At 44.5% G+C, this 19,864-nt stretch overlaps 1 protein-coding gene across 2 annotated transcripts in view; it reads right to left on the bottom strand.

The window, feature by feature from the left end:
- LOC138569361 (uncharacterized) overlaps positions 1-19,864 on the bottom strand; it is a 309,424-nt gene that overhangs the window by 139,343 nt on the left and 150,217 nt on the right. Inside the window, exons 21-29 of one of the 2 annotated variants that reach the window (XM_069647278.1) lie at positions 18,397-18,512; positions 16,433-16,609; positions 14,773-14,981; positions 13,473-13,594; positions 12,257-12,366; positions 7,251-7,427; positions 5,145-5,353; positions 4,059-4,171; positions 62-186 (exon numbers count right to left, since the gene is read on the bottom strand). In XM_069647278.1, the coding sequence (XP_069503379.1) occupies positions 62-186; positions 4,059-4,171; positions 5,145-5,353; positions 7,251-7,427; positions 12,257-12,366; positions 13,473-13,594; positions 14,773-14,981; positions 16,433-16,609; positions 18,397-18,512 (1,358 nt within the window). The remainder of the gene's footprint in view (positions 1-61; positions 187-4,058; positions 4,172-5,144; positions 5,354-7,250; positions 7,428-12,256; positions 12,367-13,472; positions 13,595-14,772; positions 14,982-16,432; positions 16,610-18,396; positions 18,513-19,864) is intronic. The other variant, XM_069647279.1, reaches the window with a different exon arrangement.

Here is a 19,864-nt window from a genome sequence, read left to right as displayed (position 1 = left end):
CACCCCCCACCCTCCCATATCACAGATACACCAAAGCGGTTCATGACGCATGCTCACATACCACACGGATGGAAGTGAAGTACCGTTTCAACTCTGTCATCTTGAAGTAGATTTTGAATGAGAAGAAAATGTTTGCTAAGTAGCTGCTGCTGTTGCTGCTCTGGTAGAGTGTAGGACAGACGTGGCCTGTGAAGAAACATCAAGCACAAATGGTCACACGGGCAATCATTGCTCATTGCACACGTGGCATGCACAGTGGTGAATGAGTTGTTCGTTCCATGCTGCAGAAATTGCGGAGGCCATTTTAGAATGACCCATTGATTCTGTCTTTTGTTTCCATGGCCAATGTTCCGTGAGAATGTCCAAGTGTGAAGCGCAGTAGGCCTCCCTTGGAAAGCCAGTGGAACGGGATGGGTGCATGTGCGGCACCTGCTTCTACAGGCACTGGGAGGCACTGGGAAGGGAGCCTACAGGCACAGATGCAGCAGTGACATGCAGTTGAAAGGCAGATTCTTTCATCAGAATTGATTGTTTCACCCTTTAAGTACCCCAGGCCACCAAGAAGCATTTTTCCGGGTGACACGAGTGTATGACATTGGTCCAATATAAAAATGTTCCAGAAAAAAAAATACTAGGAATAAATGCAAAATAACAAATATGGAGTCGAAAGCTCATTCCACTTCATTGAACATAAGGAGACATGTGCAATTGTAAATAGGGCAGCAGTTAAAATCTGAATAATGAATGGCTGCTAGGCGTTCAATAGCTAGCGGGGCATGCACTGGGAAGAAGTGGGCGTTGGCCTCCTTCTACAAATCCCTGACAGATATGTCAAGGAAAAGCAGAGGGGTAGGCTCTTCTGTGTCCTCGCGCAGCCAGACTCTTTGTCGGCGTACAAGGTGGAAGTTCCACTGGCGCCAGGGCAATTCTTGACTCCTTTGCTCTGGAACAAGGCAGGCACGTGGCCATAACTACGCCACTTGCTGAAAGCATGTTCCCTGTGGTCAGCATGACTGGTGCTGCTACCACAGGAAAGGATACAGACTAATTCCAAGGGGCAGGGTTGCAGCTCAAGGCCGCGGAACGAGGGGGCTCACTTGCTGTGGCCACTGGAGGAGAACCGACCACTACGACGCATGGCCAATAGCCACACCCCTAATCTGCCCTCCCTTCCCGTCCCTCCCGCAGGAACAGTGCCATTAGTGGTAGCCTCATCAGGGAAAGAGAAGCGGATCCAGTCCCGGGTGCTTTTGTGAACCGGCGCCTTCCTGAGGCTTGTGACTGAGGAAGAAGCACATTCGCAAAACAAATATTGGCTGTAAGAGAGTTGGCGGGCCCTTGGTTTAACCTTGGGCTTTTTAATCCTACCCACTGGCCAAAACGCACCTGAGAGTGCGCTCCATCCCAAGCAATCTTACTGAAATGTCACCATGAGATATGTCACATTACAGGCAAAATGATGCTGTTTCCCTCGTTCTAGCCAAGCCCTACACCTATATTACCTGACGGAGGAAGACCACCTATTTCACTTCCCTTTAGAAGCCCTACATCAGAATACTAGAGAGCCGGGGGAGGACCCCTGTACCCCATCACCCTTTCCATGACACGCTAGTGATCCCATTATAGCCCTTGTTGACATGAAGTCTATTCTGTTTACGTGACGTTTTACTTTACTTCATTATTTAAAAAGTGACATTCACTCTACATTTTTTTGAAATAGTGTAGTTTAGCTTGTCATCATAACACCAGCTTTTTTTACTCCTACAGTGATATACATTTCCAAACCCATAAACAATGGTTCATATCCTAAACAATATATTAAGGTACAAAACGTCGCTTTGAGACAAGTTTTCTTCCAGCAACCCCAAAGGGTGGGGGAAGGAAAGGACTGTGCAGTAATGACACAAGGGGGCTGTTAGAAAGTTCTGTAGACATCTGGTCCCAAAAGAGGGCCAACAGTGCACCTGTCCTCCACATGTGGGTTCCAATGCTAGACCCATAGGGTACGTGCAAGTCAGGATTGGGGCATATGGACAGGTGCACGGGTCCAACAGCCGGAACAGCAGGAGGTGCTGCAAGTCAGAAGGAGTCTGGGATCATCTCAGATTGTTCAGGTGAGGCTTTCGGGGGCATTGGAAGACCAACACGGGGCTCCCTAGAGCGGCACAGCCAGGGATCCTGCAGATAAGTACCCAGGCCCAGCAATGGAGCAATGTGTGAACCCCAATACTAGAGTAGCAGGCTTGGAGTGCATGCAAAAGCTTTGGAGGTCCAAGCACTGGATCAATGTGATGGCGTACGGCAAGCTGATGTGATGGTTGGCGCTTTCGCTCTCCACTCCTTACCCCCACTGTGATTCTTGTATGCGTGAGTGTGGGTTCTATATATCATTGCTTTCATGTGGAGTTCTCCTGGTCAATTCTTTGAAACGCCCTAATTAACCCCAGCAGAGGTGCAGGTTGCAGTTATGGGCAGCTCGTTTAATGCGGGCACTCTTCCTTTCTTCTACAGCGTGCGGTGCGTAAATGTGCAGGCAAGGACCTGCCCGTCTTGCCCAGCGCTCCCTGCACTCTGGCCCGCCAGACACGGGGTGGTAACAGAGACTTCGAAGGTCTGACTGATGTCACATGAGAAGTGGCAAGGATGATTCCTCAGGGGGTCTGACCGTAAGGAATATGTGGTGCAGATGTCAAGCCGGGGCCGTGCCACTGAACAGCATCTTGGATATCGCCAGTCACCCGCCGCCCTCTGGAGGAGGAGGAGTGCAGGAATCTGGCCCAGCCCTCACAGCCTCTTAGAAGCACCGGCCTGTCATGAGATCTCACAATTCCCCCAAACGTTTTTCCGCCACTTAATGCTTCCTTCATCTGTGTAACTTGTTCTCTGGCAGGACTACCAGGGAACAGCACACATATTGATCTGAAGGATCTGTCATTAGGGAAATAAAGATGACATGAACCCTTTCCACAGACATTCTGGCTGCCATGTCAACCCTGCATACTATCTTCCAATTATTTTCAAGCTAAGGTTCACTTGCCTTCCTAAACCTGGATGTATACTAATTGACCTTTTCACAATTGACCTCGGGAGAATTGACCTAATTTAAAAGTCAATTACGACATATACGCGGGGAAAACCACCCACAACCCCTCACCCAATCCCAAAAATAACGCAACCATCCATCCAATCCCCTCATATTATTTATAATCCAAAACCAACCCAATACATATATAAAATAACTAAAATAATATAAATGTCAATTGTGCAGAAGGACAATTAGGACCACTATAATTAGGTCAATTTTGGACAAAAGGTCAATTGTAAAAGGTCATTTTGGGTAATACCCCTAAATCCTGCCCCTAGAAAGCACTGTCACGTTTGTAAATTCAGGAACCCAGGTTTTGGTGCGGCACCTGATACATCGTTGAGCCGCCAGTGTGTATATTGGAGTCGTTACTTTTTCAAGGCAGAAAAGGTGCTTTTGGAATCCTAAGGGAATCTTTTGGAATCAGTAGCTGATTGTAGCCCCTTTTCTGTTTTGCTGTTTATGTACCCAGTGACTTCCCTGCCTCCCCCCTGCACTACCATAAGTCCTGGCATTCCCTTACTTCCACTTCTGGGATGCAGCTCCACCCCAACAATTGCCAAACTGATTGCTGAAAGGTGATCATTTGTTAATCTGACCTACTCTTGCGTTAACATATTGTCGGGTTTCTGGTAATCAGGAGGATGGAAGACTGTGGTTGCCTCCAGCGCTACACGGTGTGCACACAATGAACCAAGCAGTTGCCGATTCATTTTAATCACTCCTAGGTGAGTAGCTTTCGGTAGTTCTGAGCTGCTCCCATGCCTTCCTCTTGGCCAGATTACAATGCTGCTGGTCTGGTGAAACTGTAGCTGTGTCTGTGCCCCCTGGGGCAGCTCAGCCTGTCTCAGATCTATCCTGATCTGAAGGCCTTTACATTCCTTTACCCAATATGACATCGGCCACCATGCCACATGCATAGGCTGCACCAGCACACAGCGTAGCTACCAGAAAACTAGATGTTCCTCCTTACCTGCAGTGGCGGGCAGTGCATTCTGGGAGTCCAGGAACCATTTCATGAATTCAGAAATCATCTCCTTGACATCTTCTCCCAGCTGTGAGAATATGCTGTCAAAGGCTGTCACTCTGCCATGGAAAAAGAGATGTGAGAGAGGGAAATAATGTCCTGAAAAGACCCTGAGTCATGAAGGAATCTCAAGGGAGTCTGGGAAGATCATAGAGAGGGTCATTTTCTGAGGCGCTGACCAGTAGAAACATGCATACAATAATGTGCAAAACTTCTAGGCGTGTTTTTTAACAATCTGGGACATTCAGATGTTTTGTACGGCAGAGAAAGGGCACAAATCAGAATGACCGAACCCGCCACCCCCATCCGTTCTGCCACACAAAACCATATGCATTTCTGCAAGCTTATGACTTAGACACTGACAGCAGTGCATTGCATTTCTGTGGAATCCATATAGGTACCTCGCACCATGCACAAACATAGTGGGAGGCATTTGGGATCCATTTTGCAATTGGTGTAAATGTAACACGGAAACCCGTGCCAAAGCAGATTACCATGTTACATTTAGATCCACTATCAAAATTGATCAAAACCCAATCACCCTTTCTGTTGAATGTGATACCCCAGGGCTCAAAATGAAGATTGGATAAGCGGGAGCTAAAAGAAGCTCCTAGGTATCCAGCATTAACCAGTGACCAGAAGCTACCATTGGAGAACAAGGAGCTTGTACATAGCATTCTGCAAATGTAATTTCCACATAAGATTCACGCATATCATTTTGTCCACTATTTATGACCCCCTTATGCTTTAAATGCTGCATAGATGTGTCCTAATGTTTATTTATAGATTGTCCCAAATGCACAGTTAAATTCACATAGTTATGTTTGCTCGGCATCAGTTGGTCTGGGAGGCTAAAGTAGCTCCTGCTAGCTGTTGGTGTCAAGTTAACCTGGATCTGCTTGGTTCAAGAAGGAGCTAAATAGCTCCCAGCTCCCCTCAATTTTCAACCCTTGCATCTGTTTCAGTTTTCTAGTCATTTTTAATACACTTTGGGGAAAATATTTAGGCCAATGTGGAGGCCCATATACTCACATGACGAAATAGCTGTTGCAGTCCATTGGTGTCTGGAGAAGTACGATCAGCTCAGCATGAATGTACTGGAGGAAGTATGCAAACTGATACTTAAAGTAATGCTCAAACTCCACCACAGTAAAAGAGCGGAAATGTTTGGAAATTGCGGTGAAACACACAGTCATGATCTGCTGTTTGACTTCGAGGCTGAAGTAAACATCGGGTTGCATCTGTAATGTAGAAAAAAACGGATTGGATACCTGAATAATTCTACAAAATTGGTATTTTATATTATTTACGACTCTTTCTCTCGTTGTACTTTCCGAGATTTAGGGCTTCGTAAGGTGTAGTTGCATCGCTGCGTTATCACTGGCCGCTCAATTTCATTAATCAATTAATACATTAATTTATAATGTACCTACTACAGGAGACCAGTCTCTAAGTGCGGTACCGGGATTTGAACCTGTGTTGCTTTGCGATGTCTTGCTTCCACAACAAACGCGTTGCCTCTGAGCGATTGAAGATTAAAGTGTGCAATGTTTAAGTGAAGGACAACAAGATCCCCATATAGCTGTACAAGATTCGGGCGCACTACCAGCATTAGGATCACTTGTTGTGATGGCCTGGCGGCAGAGTTCAGCCCGCGTCTTCTCTACAGTCACTCAGAGAACTTCAGAAGACTTCCTGCATGGCGGATTGACTTCAAAGCTACCAAAGGGAGCCACAAGCTGTGAGTAAAGTACCTCCATGACCGCCTATTGGATTTGACAGCCTCGGCGTGGTTTGCCATATATCCGCTGTTGCAATTTCCTGCTGTTTGATACACCACAATTCCATCTCACCACTAAGAGGACCTACTAATGCATACAAACCCTTTTCCTCACAGGAATTTCTCCATGAGACACAGCCAAGAGCTGGCTGGGCTTGAGTCTGCTCCTCCCCATCCCCGAGCATGTGTTTTCTGATAGAACCAATTTAACTTAAGTACTTTCCACTTCCCTTCAATCCGGTGTGTAATTCCTTGCTCTTTTTTTAGTTTTGAAAAGTAGGTGGCACTAGAAGTGCTGCCTATGAGCCAAAACTATTGCCATGCGAAGTGAAGAAAGGAGAGGTTGGCGTTGTTTTGCTTTTTACTTACGCATTGACCGCCCATGGCCTTTCCCACACACTACCTTCACCTCCCTACCCAAAATATACCCACCCTGGGATCTCCCTGAGTCAGCCCTATGATTATAAGCCCTATTGTAACTTCAAACCAGCTCTGGGTGTAATAAAAATTCCTTAACCTGTGTTCCTTCAGGCACTTGATGTGCAGGCAATATGTGTTTCCTTCAGTGTGTTCCTTGCACTCAATTCCCGTCAAAACCAAGCATTGTCAAAGCCAACAGTTTTGCCAATTGTATAGGTGTTGTATAGGCATGTGCCATTGCACTGCCAGACTATGCCCAGGTATCACAACCAGGTAGTACCGTGATGAAAGTGCCTGGAAAATGCCTTCTATATGCCTACACAAAAGCCAAAACCGTTGGCTCTGTCAATGCTCGCTTTGTTTCTATTTAGCCTTTCCAGTTTCCCAAAGCCCTCATTTTCTGCAAAGTTTGTTTTATTGGTTTGGACCAGCGTATCTGTTACAGATGTGTCTACGAGCTGATGCCCCAAATATACCAGTGATGTAATGTAAGTGATTGTGTGCGGCGTTCTCCTTTCACCGTGGGTGGCCTCCCTGTGCACCAAGACCCCTGTTATAGGTATTTAAGACGTGCATACATGTTCATCTTTATGTGTGCACACTGCTGGGCAGTTAGAAACGATCAGAGGTGACAGATCGTTCGCGTTTACTGCATTCCCTGCAAAGTCTTGTCACGTTATCTGAAGCAGTCAGCTGACCAAGTCCCACCAGATGTGTAGACGCCGTGCATTGTCATGCCTGCCTTTTCTAACTCCATGCCCTTCTTTTAAGCTCCTCAAGCCTCACCCATCCTCTAATCCTTATTTGACCAGTTGCCATTGTCTCCACCGATGGTGAAAGGTTTGTTGAAGCATTCCTGCCCACCCATTCTGGACTTGCAAGCTCAACCATGTCACTCGCATTATTGACAAAAGGAAAAGGAAATAAAAATAAAGTACCTTTATTGCAGAGTTCAGGGCTGACAGGAAATCGTCGGCGTTTCGAAGGGGGATTCCTTCTCCGCCGTCGCTCAGGCTGTCAAGCACGGCCTGCATTGTCGTTACGTTCCTCGGGGCGTCTGACGTCATGATGTAGTCAATCTTTTGATTGATGGTCAAGTAGGGCAGTGCATCCACCTGGGAGACAGATCAAGGGCGTAAACTGACAAATCTGTTCTTTTTTAATTTCACCCAGTCGCGCTTGGCCTTCCTACATCTACACAGGAATGCTACAGTAGCCACACTCAACAGACCTGCCCATTGCCCAAGGGGCTCGGGGATGGCATCAGAAGACGGGGTGCTGATACATGCACTGCTGGGGTTAGGGGGGAATGTGGGGGATTGAACTGGTGCGGTGTAACTGGAAATGTGCATTCATTATTAATTTCCAATGTAAAAGATATGATAGTTCAGGGACAAGCAGCCCGATCTATTAGCTTAATGCACACATACACATGTACATAAAGCTTTCATATTTTTAATATAGTCATAAATATTTAATAATATAACGTAACCTTGCATATGCACAACATAGCACTTTACAGCAAAACCTTGCAATTATATTATGCTGATATAGTAGTATGATAATATATGTGTTACTCTATATATAGAGCATATCAATATATATTTATAGTGCATATGTGTGTATATGTAAAATACATATAAATAATATTAGCATGTAGTAAATCTGCTAAATACATGTAATAAATAGTAACGTTTATGATATAATAGATATATACTCATATTGTATTTGTGTTATAATTTATTTATTTGCATTTATAAAGTGCACTGGCAGCCCAGGGGCACCGAGGCACTGTTACAACGTTGCTTACTGGTTACATGCGGCGTAACAAGGTTGGAGCAGGTTACATGGGTGGCATAATATACACATGACTTAGTTACTTGAAGAAGAAGCAGTGTTACAGGCAGGACAATTCAATGCATTTAGAGCCCTATGGGTAGGCCCTGGCAGATTTCAGATGAACAGTCGTGTTTTGATCTCTATGTGGAAGGCTATGTGGGATGAGATTCCTCTGAGGAAGGGTGGCAGGGAGTTCCACTGGGTCGCGGCAATGAATGGGAAGCTGGAGCCTCCAGCCCGTGCTCTTGTGACCTTGGGCACTGAGAGTAGGTTGGTGTATGGGGTTCTGATCTGTCTTTCTGTGGGTGGTCGGGTGATTCTCTGAGAAAGGTATTGAGGGGCTGTGTGGTGGATGCATTTATGAGTGAGGGACAGTGTTTTCAATATGACTCGTTCTTTGTCAGGAAGCCAATGGGCTAGTTTCCTGGCAGCTGAGATGTGTTCCCTTCTTGGCATCCCAGAGTGCATTATTTTGCACAATTTGTAGTTTTTCAATGATCTTTGTGGAGGTCCCGCCCAGGGGGCATTGCAGTAGTCTAGTTAGGTCCCAATTATAGCTCTGGCAATAGTGAAGCAGTTTTGCTTCGTCAGGAAAGGTCTAGCTGTGGTGAGAAGTTTAAAGTGGCAGGCAGCTGATGAGGCAATGGCGTTTACTTGTCTTGTCATTGAGAGGTTGGAGTCTAGGTAGACTCCCAACAGCCGGGGAGACTGCGATTTGTATGCTATCGATGGTAAAGACATTGTATTTATTGGTTGTCAAGTTTCTTTAGAGTTTCGGGTGAGCCCATTAGAGGTAGTTCCATTTTGTCTTCATTTAAACCGAGCCAGTTCTCTGCCATCCACGTTTGGATCGTGGAGTAGACGGCATTTAGGGTTTTGGAGTCGGCCTCGTAGTCACCCAAAAGTGCTATTAGGACCTGTGTATCATCGGTGTAGTTTGTATATGTTATGCCTAGTGAGTCAAGGATGCTGAACAGTGGCCTGGTAAAAATGTTATACAAGGAGGGGCGATATGCACAAACCCTGGGGATCTCCACATTGGGTAGTGCTAGGTTGTGCGCAGGCTAGGTCTGAAAAGACTCTCATGGCTCTACCTTGGAGGAATGAGGTGATCCATGCTGTAGCATTGGGAGAAAAGTGTGCAGAGGTTGAGAGGTGTTGGCACAGGGTTTTGTGGTCGATGAGATCAAAGGCTGCCGAGAGGTTAAGGAGGTTTGCCAGAGTCTCTAATGCCATCCATTTGGTTCTTGAGGTCTAGTAGGGCTGTTTCAGCTCCGTGGCCTGGGCGAAAGCCAGACTGGCGGAGACCGAGAAGTTGTTAGCTTCAAGGAGCTATTGGACTTGCAGGTAGGCTGCTTTGTCTAGAATCTTTAGGAGAAAGGGAACCGTGGTGATGGGCCTGTAGTTCCCTGGTGCGGTTGTGTCCAGCGTGGGTTTCCTTAGGAGAGGGTAGACTTGGGCTTCCTTCAGGCAGGTTGGGACAAGCCCGGTTGAAAAGGAGGCATTTATAAAGGCAGTGAGGAAAGGTGCAAGGTAGAGGCACACTCTTTAATGAGAGTGGCTGGGCAGATGTCACCTTTGCAATTTGATGGTTTGATGGAGTTCAAGAAGGCTATGACTTCCTGTTCATTGAAGAAAGGAGAAAAGGGGTGCGTTTCCAGAAATGTCATTAGGGATGTGAGGCACTTGGTGGTTAAGTGAATGTTTGTTGGCTTGGATTTTGCTGTGTAGCGTGTCAAGTTTGCTGAGCATGGCAGATTGGATGCTGTTGCACCAGGCCTCATCGTTTGTGATGGGTTGGGGGGGAGTAGATGTTTCTAGTTCCCTAAAAATGGTGAAGATCTCCTTAGTGTTGGATTTAGCTGAGTTTATTCTAGTATTGAATGAGGTGGTTTTGGCTTTGATGATGGCTAGTTTGTATTCTTTTCGGATTTTGTTGAACTCTTGTTTAGCGGAGTCGCAAGGGTTGGATTTCCATGTGGAGAGTGCTTCTCTTTTTAGTTATCATTCTATGTCTTTATCATATTAATTTACTCTATATAGTTCTAATATTATATTCTTATTTAGCTACTGCTTTTATCACATGTATGATGTATGTATATATAAGTATGTTTTATTATTTGTTATATGCATTTATTATATTGTTTACTATATATATATATATATATATATATATATTATAAATAAAAAAGCAGGGTTCAGTAAATACATGCAAGTTATATTTTTTATCATTTATTATATATATTCAGTATATATATTTTGTATGTATATATATAAATATTATATATGCATTATTGTTGAAGTTTTAAATCAATATATTTATACATACACACATATATTCTAAATTCATGAGGTCAAAATAGTTCTTATTAATTTATTTTATAGATGTATTACATTTATTATATGTCTCTACAAAAAATGCAATAAAATAACTGCATATACTAAAGAATATAAAGATATAATACAATACATATATTTTTAAATCATATTTTTATTACATTTATTTAAAAATATATGTATTTAATTACAAATACATGTACACACTGACACATACACCAACCCATGTGTATGTGTGTTTATATGTGTGACCTGTGGTTATATATACAATGCCAAGAAGTTAAGTTACAACTTTTGACAACTTGCGAAGTTGCAAAGTTTTCAGTAATTTGGCAAAACTCCTTCAACAGAATATGTTTTTTGCACTCTGGCAATGTTTGCCATAGAGCTAATTGCATTTGCGTCAGTGCAAAGTTTCTGGAATCCCGCCCCTATACTTCTTGTAGCCTGAAGGTTCATGCTTTGACCCCCAACACCTGCTCGATCTCCCTCACCAGTCTTCAAGCTAGAAGGAACACTTATGGATATTGGCATCACTACAGAAGATACGAAACTGGCAACGCAGGTTGTTATCTACTAGCAACTGGCGCGGTGGGTTACGTATTGTTTTTAATACAGGCCGCTTGGGGATGATTTCTGCATGGGGCGCTAGGGTACATGCAATGCTATTCTGAGCTCAGACTGAACTCCTATTGCATGAATAGCAACTAGGGGTGTGCACAATTTTCATTCTTTCCATGACTAGGGTAAGCATCGTCCTGTGGCAAGAATGCATTTAAGTCAAATGCGTTTTCTTGTTGGGCAGTTTTTGCCTTAGTGTTAATTACACCCGCACCAGTGCAAGGTTTCTGTAATCCTACCGCCTCATACCCTCCCCATTTCTGACTGGAGGGGTCTGGCATACAAGAATTGCTTTCTCAAGTTTTTAAATTTTGTGAAAAGAAGCTAAGAGCATGTGACTGCACCAATATAATGTTAGTCAGAAAGCCAAAGCAATAGCTGTCCATTAATTATGGATTATTTTACACATGTAAATCACAATTCTCTCACATTACACCTTCTCTCTTGGAATGCTGCAAAACCCAACTATCTAAAGGCTTGTGTCCTCACCAGCAAGTAACACTTGTGTGTCATTGAAGGTAGAAACATTCAAACACCCTAAAGTAGTGACAACCCACATTCATATGTCCAAAAAAACAAAGAAACTCATAAAATGCTACAGAGAACGAACACAGCCAAATAACCTGTTCTATCGAAGGTGCCCACTTGGGAGGGTCTACAACCGCATTTTAGCTCATTGTACCTTTCACAGAGAAGAAATATCCATTTGCATATCAGTCTGGTCCCACCCACTCGGGCAGTCCAGCACTGAAATGCTAGGCTAGCTAAAACGTGGTTGTAGACCCTCCCGAGTCTGCACCTACCCACAGAACAGGTTATTTGGCCGTATTTGTTCTCGATAGAGGGGCTCCCAGACCGTTTTGTGCACATTCAGATGTCGTTAAAGATGGCACAACCAGACCAATCTGGATACACCAGCTCGCCCATCCCTGTCAAATCACACAATGGTGGAAAAAGGCAAAATCCACCCCCCTGAAGGGAACAGAACCTTGAGGGCGTGACCACAAATTCAGTCCTTCCATCAGAAAATTGCCTCCTGAAGAAAAATAAAATGGAGTAGATCGTAATCTGACTCACTCAGATAACCATAGAGTGAGTTCTACAAAAATCATGCTACACAACATAACATAATATAGACTACACCTACCACTACAAAGCCAGTATATGAAGCTTTGATCTGGGAAAGACTCGCCACATCAAAAAAGCCCAGCCAGACTTCTTGTATCCATCGCGTTTGGTTGTAACTGGCTTGACATACTAGGAGAAAAAGAGAGAGCAGGTCACCTGCCTTAAAAAACAGAGCCTCTGCATCTTGGCGTCTATACATAATAACGATCTATGGGGATGCCCCAGAGAAACATCAAAGAAATATGCATATATTCACGTATTTTATTTGTCTCGGGAGGATAGCTCAGAGGCAACGCACTCGCCTTGGAAGCAAGACGACACATAGCAACACAGGTTTGGTCCACGCTTAGAAACCTCTGGGTATTAAGCGCATTATAAATAACCAATCACAAATGATCACACCAGAATCCCTCATTGTCCCATTAAGTATGGGGGTTGAGCCTTTCTATGCAGTAGTTTTTACCTGTCTTTTGTAGAGGGCAGAGAGCAAATTCTCAGGCTGAGCAGTCCAGAAACCCACCAGGAGGTGTCTGCAACCCGCGGTCCTCCTGATATTGTGGACTGGGACTCCCAACACCTCTCACAATTCACTATGCTGGCTTGGGCTGATGGGAGTTGTTGTGCAAAACATCTGGCGAGCCAAGGGTTTGCAGGCTGCTGCCCTTCAGCTTGGAGTCGTTTACAAATGTAACAAAAATAGTGATGGTCTTTCTAGAGGGCAATGATCAGTATCAGGCAATAATGTCCCTGTATATAGGGTCGCTGTACATAATGTCACTGGGAAAAGTTCATGCAACATTATATGGGTGACCATATATATAGGGTCAAGGGAAGCGGGGGTTACAGTGGTGTCACCCGCTCCCCTTAAAAAAAAAGGTGTTGGGGGCTGCAGGGGTGTCCCCCGCATGTTCCATGCAATAATGTCAAAGCATAAAATGGCAATTTTTCGGCGAATTATTTCCATGGCGACATTTTTGCAGGTGCATTATCACATGGAACCCAATGATCATGGTGTGGAACAACAGATTCCGTGCGCCCTCATCTATGCTGACGATGCCACACATGTTAACACATGCCAGTGAATGCTTCTTCTTCTGTGCCCTTTCTTTTAAAAAACTAGCCTGTGCAAGAGTCCTGATATAATTTCAGTCATGCTCACGGAACGCTTCTTTTTGGCGATGTACATGGATTTGGCTGCGACAGAAGATCAGGGAAGGCTAGCGAGATGCACCTACCATACTTACCAGCAAAGGCCGAAGGGTGGCCTCCGGCTGAGAAGAGGCTTACGAACCACGCTACAACCACTTTTCTGTTCCTCGCGGGCATCATTTGAAACGCTGCATCCAGTTGGCGGATACTGTCAGAGAAGAGAACACACAGCAGAAAACAGGTAAAAGAAAGTAATAGGAGGGACCCTGGAAGCCTATTGGACATCATTACCGTTTCACACATGACACATGTGCATGAATATCTTTCCATAAACATACCTATACATTTAGTGATGGGATGGGCAATTAATCACGAATAGCAGAACCTCGAATGAGGCATCACGCCCTCCCTCACAATAGCAACCATAGCATATCCCATACCGCGCTTCTGCATATATGGGTCATGCCAGGGTGTCTTTTTATGTGGGGGCCAGACTATGGTAAACATCTCCAACAGGGCCTTTGGAATACATGCATGAAAGTACATTTATCACTTCACTGGTTTTTAATGAGGCACAAGGAGTCCAAGGAATCACCCTCAGAATTGGGTTTCTGTCACATCTGCCTCTTACTGAAACAGAGCCATGAGTATCTGAACGCGTATCTTGATATGTGACAAAGGGTGTCATTCTGAAGGAAAACCTAGCCGGAGGATACCTCAGGGAAAACGTGCTTGCCTTAGGAGCAAGACAATGCCATGCGCTAGCGGTTCCATCGGTTCCTTCCTTGGTCTAGTGCGTAGAAGGTCACAACAGCAAGGTGATTGCAATAGACTTCATTTCCACATCCATTGCAGAATTCTAGGGGCATGCGTCGATGCCACATCTGTATCAGGTTTCAATATGGGGGTAGTAGAAGCGCTGCTTCCCAAGACAAGGGCAGGGAGAGGAACATGATGGGACTCAGGGCTAGAATCCAGGAGATGTCAAGTGTTTGGACAGGTGTTGGGGGGCTGGGTGTGTGTGGGTGTGTGTGTGTGTATATTAATCTACAGCATTTAGTGTGACATGCTGAGGAATAAATGCATGGTCATACAACAAGACATATTAAACCAAAACAAGGCTTCGCTTAGAGTCCAGGAAGAGGGCGGGACAGGAGCATAGCACGTGTTCCTTGCTAATTCATTTGGAAGAGTCTATCTATCCCTTTGGCTTTTTATCGTGCAGGGACACACATAGTGCTATAGTTGCACTGATGGACATATGCGCTGTTTCGTAAGGTTGAAGCCTTTTGTTTGCCTGGCGGGCAGGTGGTGGGTTGGAATAAAATGTGGGGAGCAGCCAAGCAAGGGCAGGCGCCAAGAGAAGCGCAGTCAGAGAGCACTTACATTGTCAGGAGAGAAGCACAGTCAGAAGGCATGAAGAGCTGCAGAGAGCTTGAATCGATAAAGGCGACAAAATATTTCAGCTCATTTTCAAGCAACGACTGCCACTCCTCTGCCGTCGAGTAGGTGGTGAGTTCGTCATGAATAAGTCTTATGTACTGATATACGAAATATTCTCCAACATCTGAACTTATGTTGACGCTCTTCGAGGACTGAAACACAGGGGAGAAAATGTATAAAGAGATTGCTTCCACTTTTATGGTTCCTTAAAACTGTCTGCTTCGAGTAATCTAGCATTCTAGAAAATATCTCACATTTTGTCTGCTTCGAGTCATCTAGCATGCTAGAAAATATCTCATTTTTTGTCTGCTTCGACTCATCTAGCATGCTGGAAAATATCTCATATTTTGTCTGCTTCGACTCATCTAGCATGCTGGAAAATATCTCACATTTTGTCTGCTTCGACTCATCTAGCATGCTGGAAAATATCTCACATTTTGTCTGCTTCGAGTCATCTAGCATGCTGGAAAATATCTCCCATTTCCCCAAGGTTAGAACATGAGGTATTTAAACATTTATTGTTTCTTCAACGTTCCTTCCCCTCATCACAATACTCCCCATTGTGCTTGCTGCCTTCCAGCCAGGTGCGCACGACATACATCCCTATACTGTGCTTGACCACATGCATAAATACATGCATGCATAGGTTAAAAAAAACTTGAGCCCTGGTGCATTCATGTGAAAGTTCAAAATATACCATACTACACCACAGAAAGGGACGGATATTGACAGATAGGCAGTAGTCTTCACTGGTGGCCAAGAAAAAGGGGAATTGGTAAGCACCACCCAAGGTGCAAGGCCATTCATGTACAGACCAGAAAATGACTGACCTGGGGTGGAGACAATAATCTTAATATAGATAAGTCTGTTTTCAATGTCTATTTTTGTCAACTTTAACCTCACTTGCCCTGGTTGCTGGCACGGTAGAGGGCATATTGTGAAATTCATAGGATTGGGTCCTCAGAAGCACAAGTTGTCTTTCATTTTTTCTTGGCCCAATTTCTTCCCCTGGGTAACACAAAAACAATGAAGGGCCAAGAAGCTTATGCGTGTTTAAACTTAAGGACAACGGGAGAAAAGGGACAGAAAACTTAAAAAATGCTCTCAGGTACAGCAGAAGACAATACGAACTTGGTGACACTCAGCCCCAATCCAGTTCCAACTATCGCCTCGTTGCATAAGTCAACTGATCAGCTAAATAAATTCCCCAAAGAACTACAGCTCCCCCGAGAGACGGTCCCACGGGACTGCCCCCTCCTACCTCATTACTCCCACCTGGCCAGGTTCTGTTTATGTTTACAGGGTGGCGTAAACTGCTCACCTCAAAGGAAACAGGCAACACGCCCCCGCCTAATTTTGTTCAGTTCATGTTTATGTTATGGTTTCATGCTCATTTCGTATGAATTATGCAATATGTAAATGAATGCACGTGAAACAGTATGTTTTTTTGACAAAACCAAATAAAAAGAATGTTGGAAAAAAAAATGCTCTCAGGAAATAAATCCATACCCACGGTCTATTTCTGAAATGCCCACCCGAGTGATTGCGCTGCACACCTGAAATCCTTCTACCGCGTACAATGGTGAAGAAGTGCTCATCTTACCGTGGAAGATGCTGTCATCGTGAACTCTGACAAGCAGTTTTGGGCACCAGACAGCCCGACTCTGCCAAAGTATTCAAAGAGTTGCTTTGTGTAGTCCATGTTGGTCAACGTATGCGAATAGAACATCATGCCACCGACCTGTCGCGAAGTTAGTGTGTACAGCACTTCACCTTCGAACTGCAAGGAAACGACAATGACACAGAGACACATATTACTAATATAAATTGTCTAGAATCCTGTGGTTTCCATTGACTGTAGGCTCAGCCACAACGTGGGTCTATGAACTGTAGGAAGACCGTGGCTCCATCACCTTCTGACTCATGAATCTGAACCAGTGACTCAGGACTATAGAGCTGACCTCTTCAGTGCCAAGCATGCTTTCTCACACCCTCGAGGACCACAGTCCAGGTCAGTGGAGAGAGTAGTGTAGTACAACGTGCATGGGTGCACTCGGTATGTGTGCTGATGTGTAGTTGCATACCAGCGCTAGCTGTGGTGTGGTGGCTGTGTAAGGGCAGTAGAACGTGTGCAGTAAGACCAATGGACTATGGTACCTGCATGCTGATGGCGCTGGTGCTTGAGGGTGACGTTATGTGTGAAGCTAAGCCAAATTCGAGGGGTATAGCTGCGTTCTAAAGATTGGTGAGGTGATTGTGGATGTGTGTAGGTATATTTGCAGCTAGGGTGAATTATTCGAGGGGTGTAGCTGCGTTCTAATTGTTTTTTAGTGCAGAGGCAAGAGTTAGCATAGTGGTGTGTTTGGGTGTTTGTGTATTTTCAAGGGGGGCCTTGTTTGTTTGTTTATTTATTTATTTGGTCATGCGCACCGAACCCTTAGCCAGTTATAATGTCAAAAATAAAATGTCGAAAAAAAGAATCTCCCAAAAAATTTTTGGGAAAAAATAATTAGCATGTGTTTTTTTGTATTTGTATGTTATTTTTGGGTTTAGCTAATAAAAAAAACAGGGGATGGGGGAACCCCCCCCATTAAAAAATTTTTTTTTTAAAAAGCACATTCGAAATATTTTTTTTTCAAGATTCTTTTTTTTTACATTTTTAAATTCGGCATATTCACTATAAACCGCGCAGACCTTGTTTCTGTTCAGCTTCCAGTGGCTGTCAAGGGCGTGGAATCTTCCTGTATCTTGATGGGTTAAATTGTTTGGTGAAGACTGATGGGTGGTGACAGGGAGATGAGTCCAAAAACGTATGTTCTTACTTGATAGCTTCTAGCGCTATCCCCAGTCAGCAGTTTGTTAAATCGGAGTAGTGTAGTGCAACGCGCATCGACACGCATGGTATGTGTATGTGTGTGTAATCCTTATAGTTTGCACAGTGTACACACTGATAATAAGGACTTATTTTATAAAGTGCTCGCTATCAAATATTTTCCCTTTTCGTAGGATTTTAAACAGCCGGTGGTATTATAACCAATTTTATTGGCACTAAATAAATCGAACTTTGAAAGGTAAATATCGAAGATGGCCCAGCAGGTGGCACACAGATATCAGTAACATGTGCCTGTCGCAATAAACCACCTGACTGGTTAGGGAAGGGATCAAGGCCTTCCTCGGTGCATCTCGGGTAATGTGGGACCTAACAGGTTGCCATAGGTCCTCAAAAATCCCTGCTGCACACCTAAGCTCCATACCCTGCATCATACTCATGTTATGTTCATCTGATGAAACACGTTGGGAACCCAGTGGGGGGACCAGGCAAAACACAGAGTGGGCCTGATTAGCAACGCGTTTTCCAATAGGCGTTTACCCATTAAAGAACGCTCTGTGAATGAGGCCTGATGACTCTGATCACATGCAGACAATTGCCTGATGCAAAATAACAATGAATGGCATCTCACTGGCATCCACACATTGCTGCCATGCAGCCGCCATGTGCTTTAATAAGCCCCACCCTTTCCAACGTGGTGCCCATTGAATAAGCACTCACATGCTAACCAGACTTACTGCATTGAATCCTGGGTAGAAAGTAGTCAGGTCGGTGTAGGTTGCTTGAGTGGAGAAATTTCCCAGGAAAGTCTGCAGCCAGTATGAAGAATTGACATTAGCGAAGCAAGTGGTCACTAGGAAGAAGCCGAAACGAGAAGACAACTATTAAAAGGCTATCACGTGACAGGTTCAAACCATGGGGTAATGTTGTACCCAAACAACGGCCAGCAGCAGGCAGTAATATACATATAGCTCAGCTATTGTATCTGCGCCAGTGGGGTCGCCAGGAATCAAATTTAAGAGGGGCACAGAGGGGGCCAAAGAGAAAAGTAGGCGGGGCACAGACAAATGTAGGGGGAGAACATGGTCACTGCTTGTCTTAGGTAGGGGGGAGCAAGTGGGGCACAGGGTTTCACAGGGGGGCCCCGGCCACCCCAGGCACCCCCCTAGCGACGCCACTGATCTGCGCCCAGATGCCTTTGGGTTAGGAGCGCCAAATAAATAAATAAATTAGCTACGTAAAAACTCACCAGGCCCCCACACCAGCAGGATCTTTGGACGGATGAGGGACCCACGCAGAGGCCACTTATTTAATCTTAGGCTTTCTATAGGTTTTTGCTGGTTTACAATTGGACTATTATCATTGAAACTATACCTTCCTAAGACCTAAACCTAGAGAGGTGGTGTACGCGGAGGACAACTACGGAAGAGACCAGTAGGACGAGGAATAGCTTGGATTTGGGCTTGGATTTGGGGGGTCATAATGGGTGTAACCAGCCCTTGTAGTATTCTTTGTGAACACACATTTTGATCACAGCCCCTGCTTTTACTAGTGATGATTGTCACACTTACAGCATTGGTTAACCGTTGAGGTCCAGGCGTTTATTTAGCTATCTGCAAATGTTTTCCATTATCTTAAACTTTTTGGGTGAACTTTCTTATAATATGGATGGACCTAGTGCACTGAAGTTCCAGGTGAGCAATGAGTGCTTTACAGAAGGGCAAGCCCTGAAAACTCACTTAACAATGAGTTCAAATCATGCTTTCAGAAGGAACCGCCAGACAAGGAAATGTTCTTTATGATAAAAATGTCCCCACTATTAAAATGATATAGATTCATTGTTATTCCATTAACAAGTTGACCGTTAACCCCAAACGCAAAATGTGGTGCATGCGTTCAAGACAGGAATCCACAAAACCAACCTAGCTTTTCTGGATTATCATTTGGCAACCACCAGAGTACACCACGCCAAGAGTATATTCACACAACACAGTGGGGATGGCTGCCATAACACTTCACGAAGGCACTCTCCCAAATTCACAACCTTGCAGTTTTAGTTTGAAAAACGTATGTCCAATTAAAAAAAAAAACATGTATATATAATTTCTGCATGTTGTCTACCAACAAGCACGTCAAATTTGGACAGCTGTGCTAAATGAGACAGAGAGGTTAAGTGATATGTCAAAGATCACACAATGGGCTTAA

Source organism: Ambystoma mexicanum, chromosome 2q (assembly GCF_040938575.1).
Source record: "Ambystoma mexicanum isolate Mex_15411 chromosome 2q, UKY_AmexF1_1, whole genome shotgun sequence".
In the NCBI taxonomy this organism is placed as follows: domain Eukaryota; kingdom Metazoa; phylum Chordata; class Amphibia; order Caudata; family Ambystomatidae; genus Ambystoma; species Ambystoma mexicanum.
This window is presented reverse-complemented; position numbering and strand designations above follow the sequence as displayed.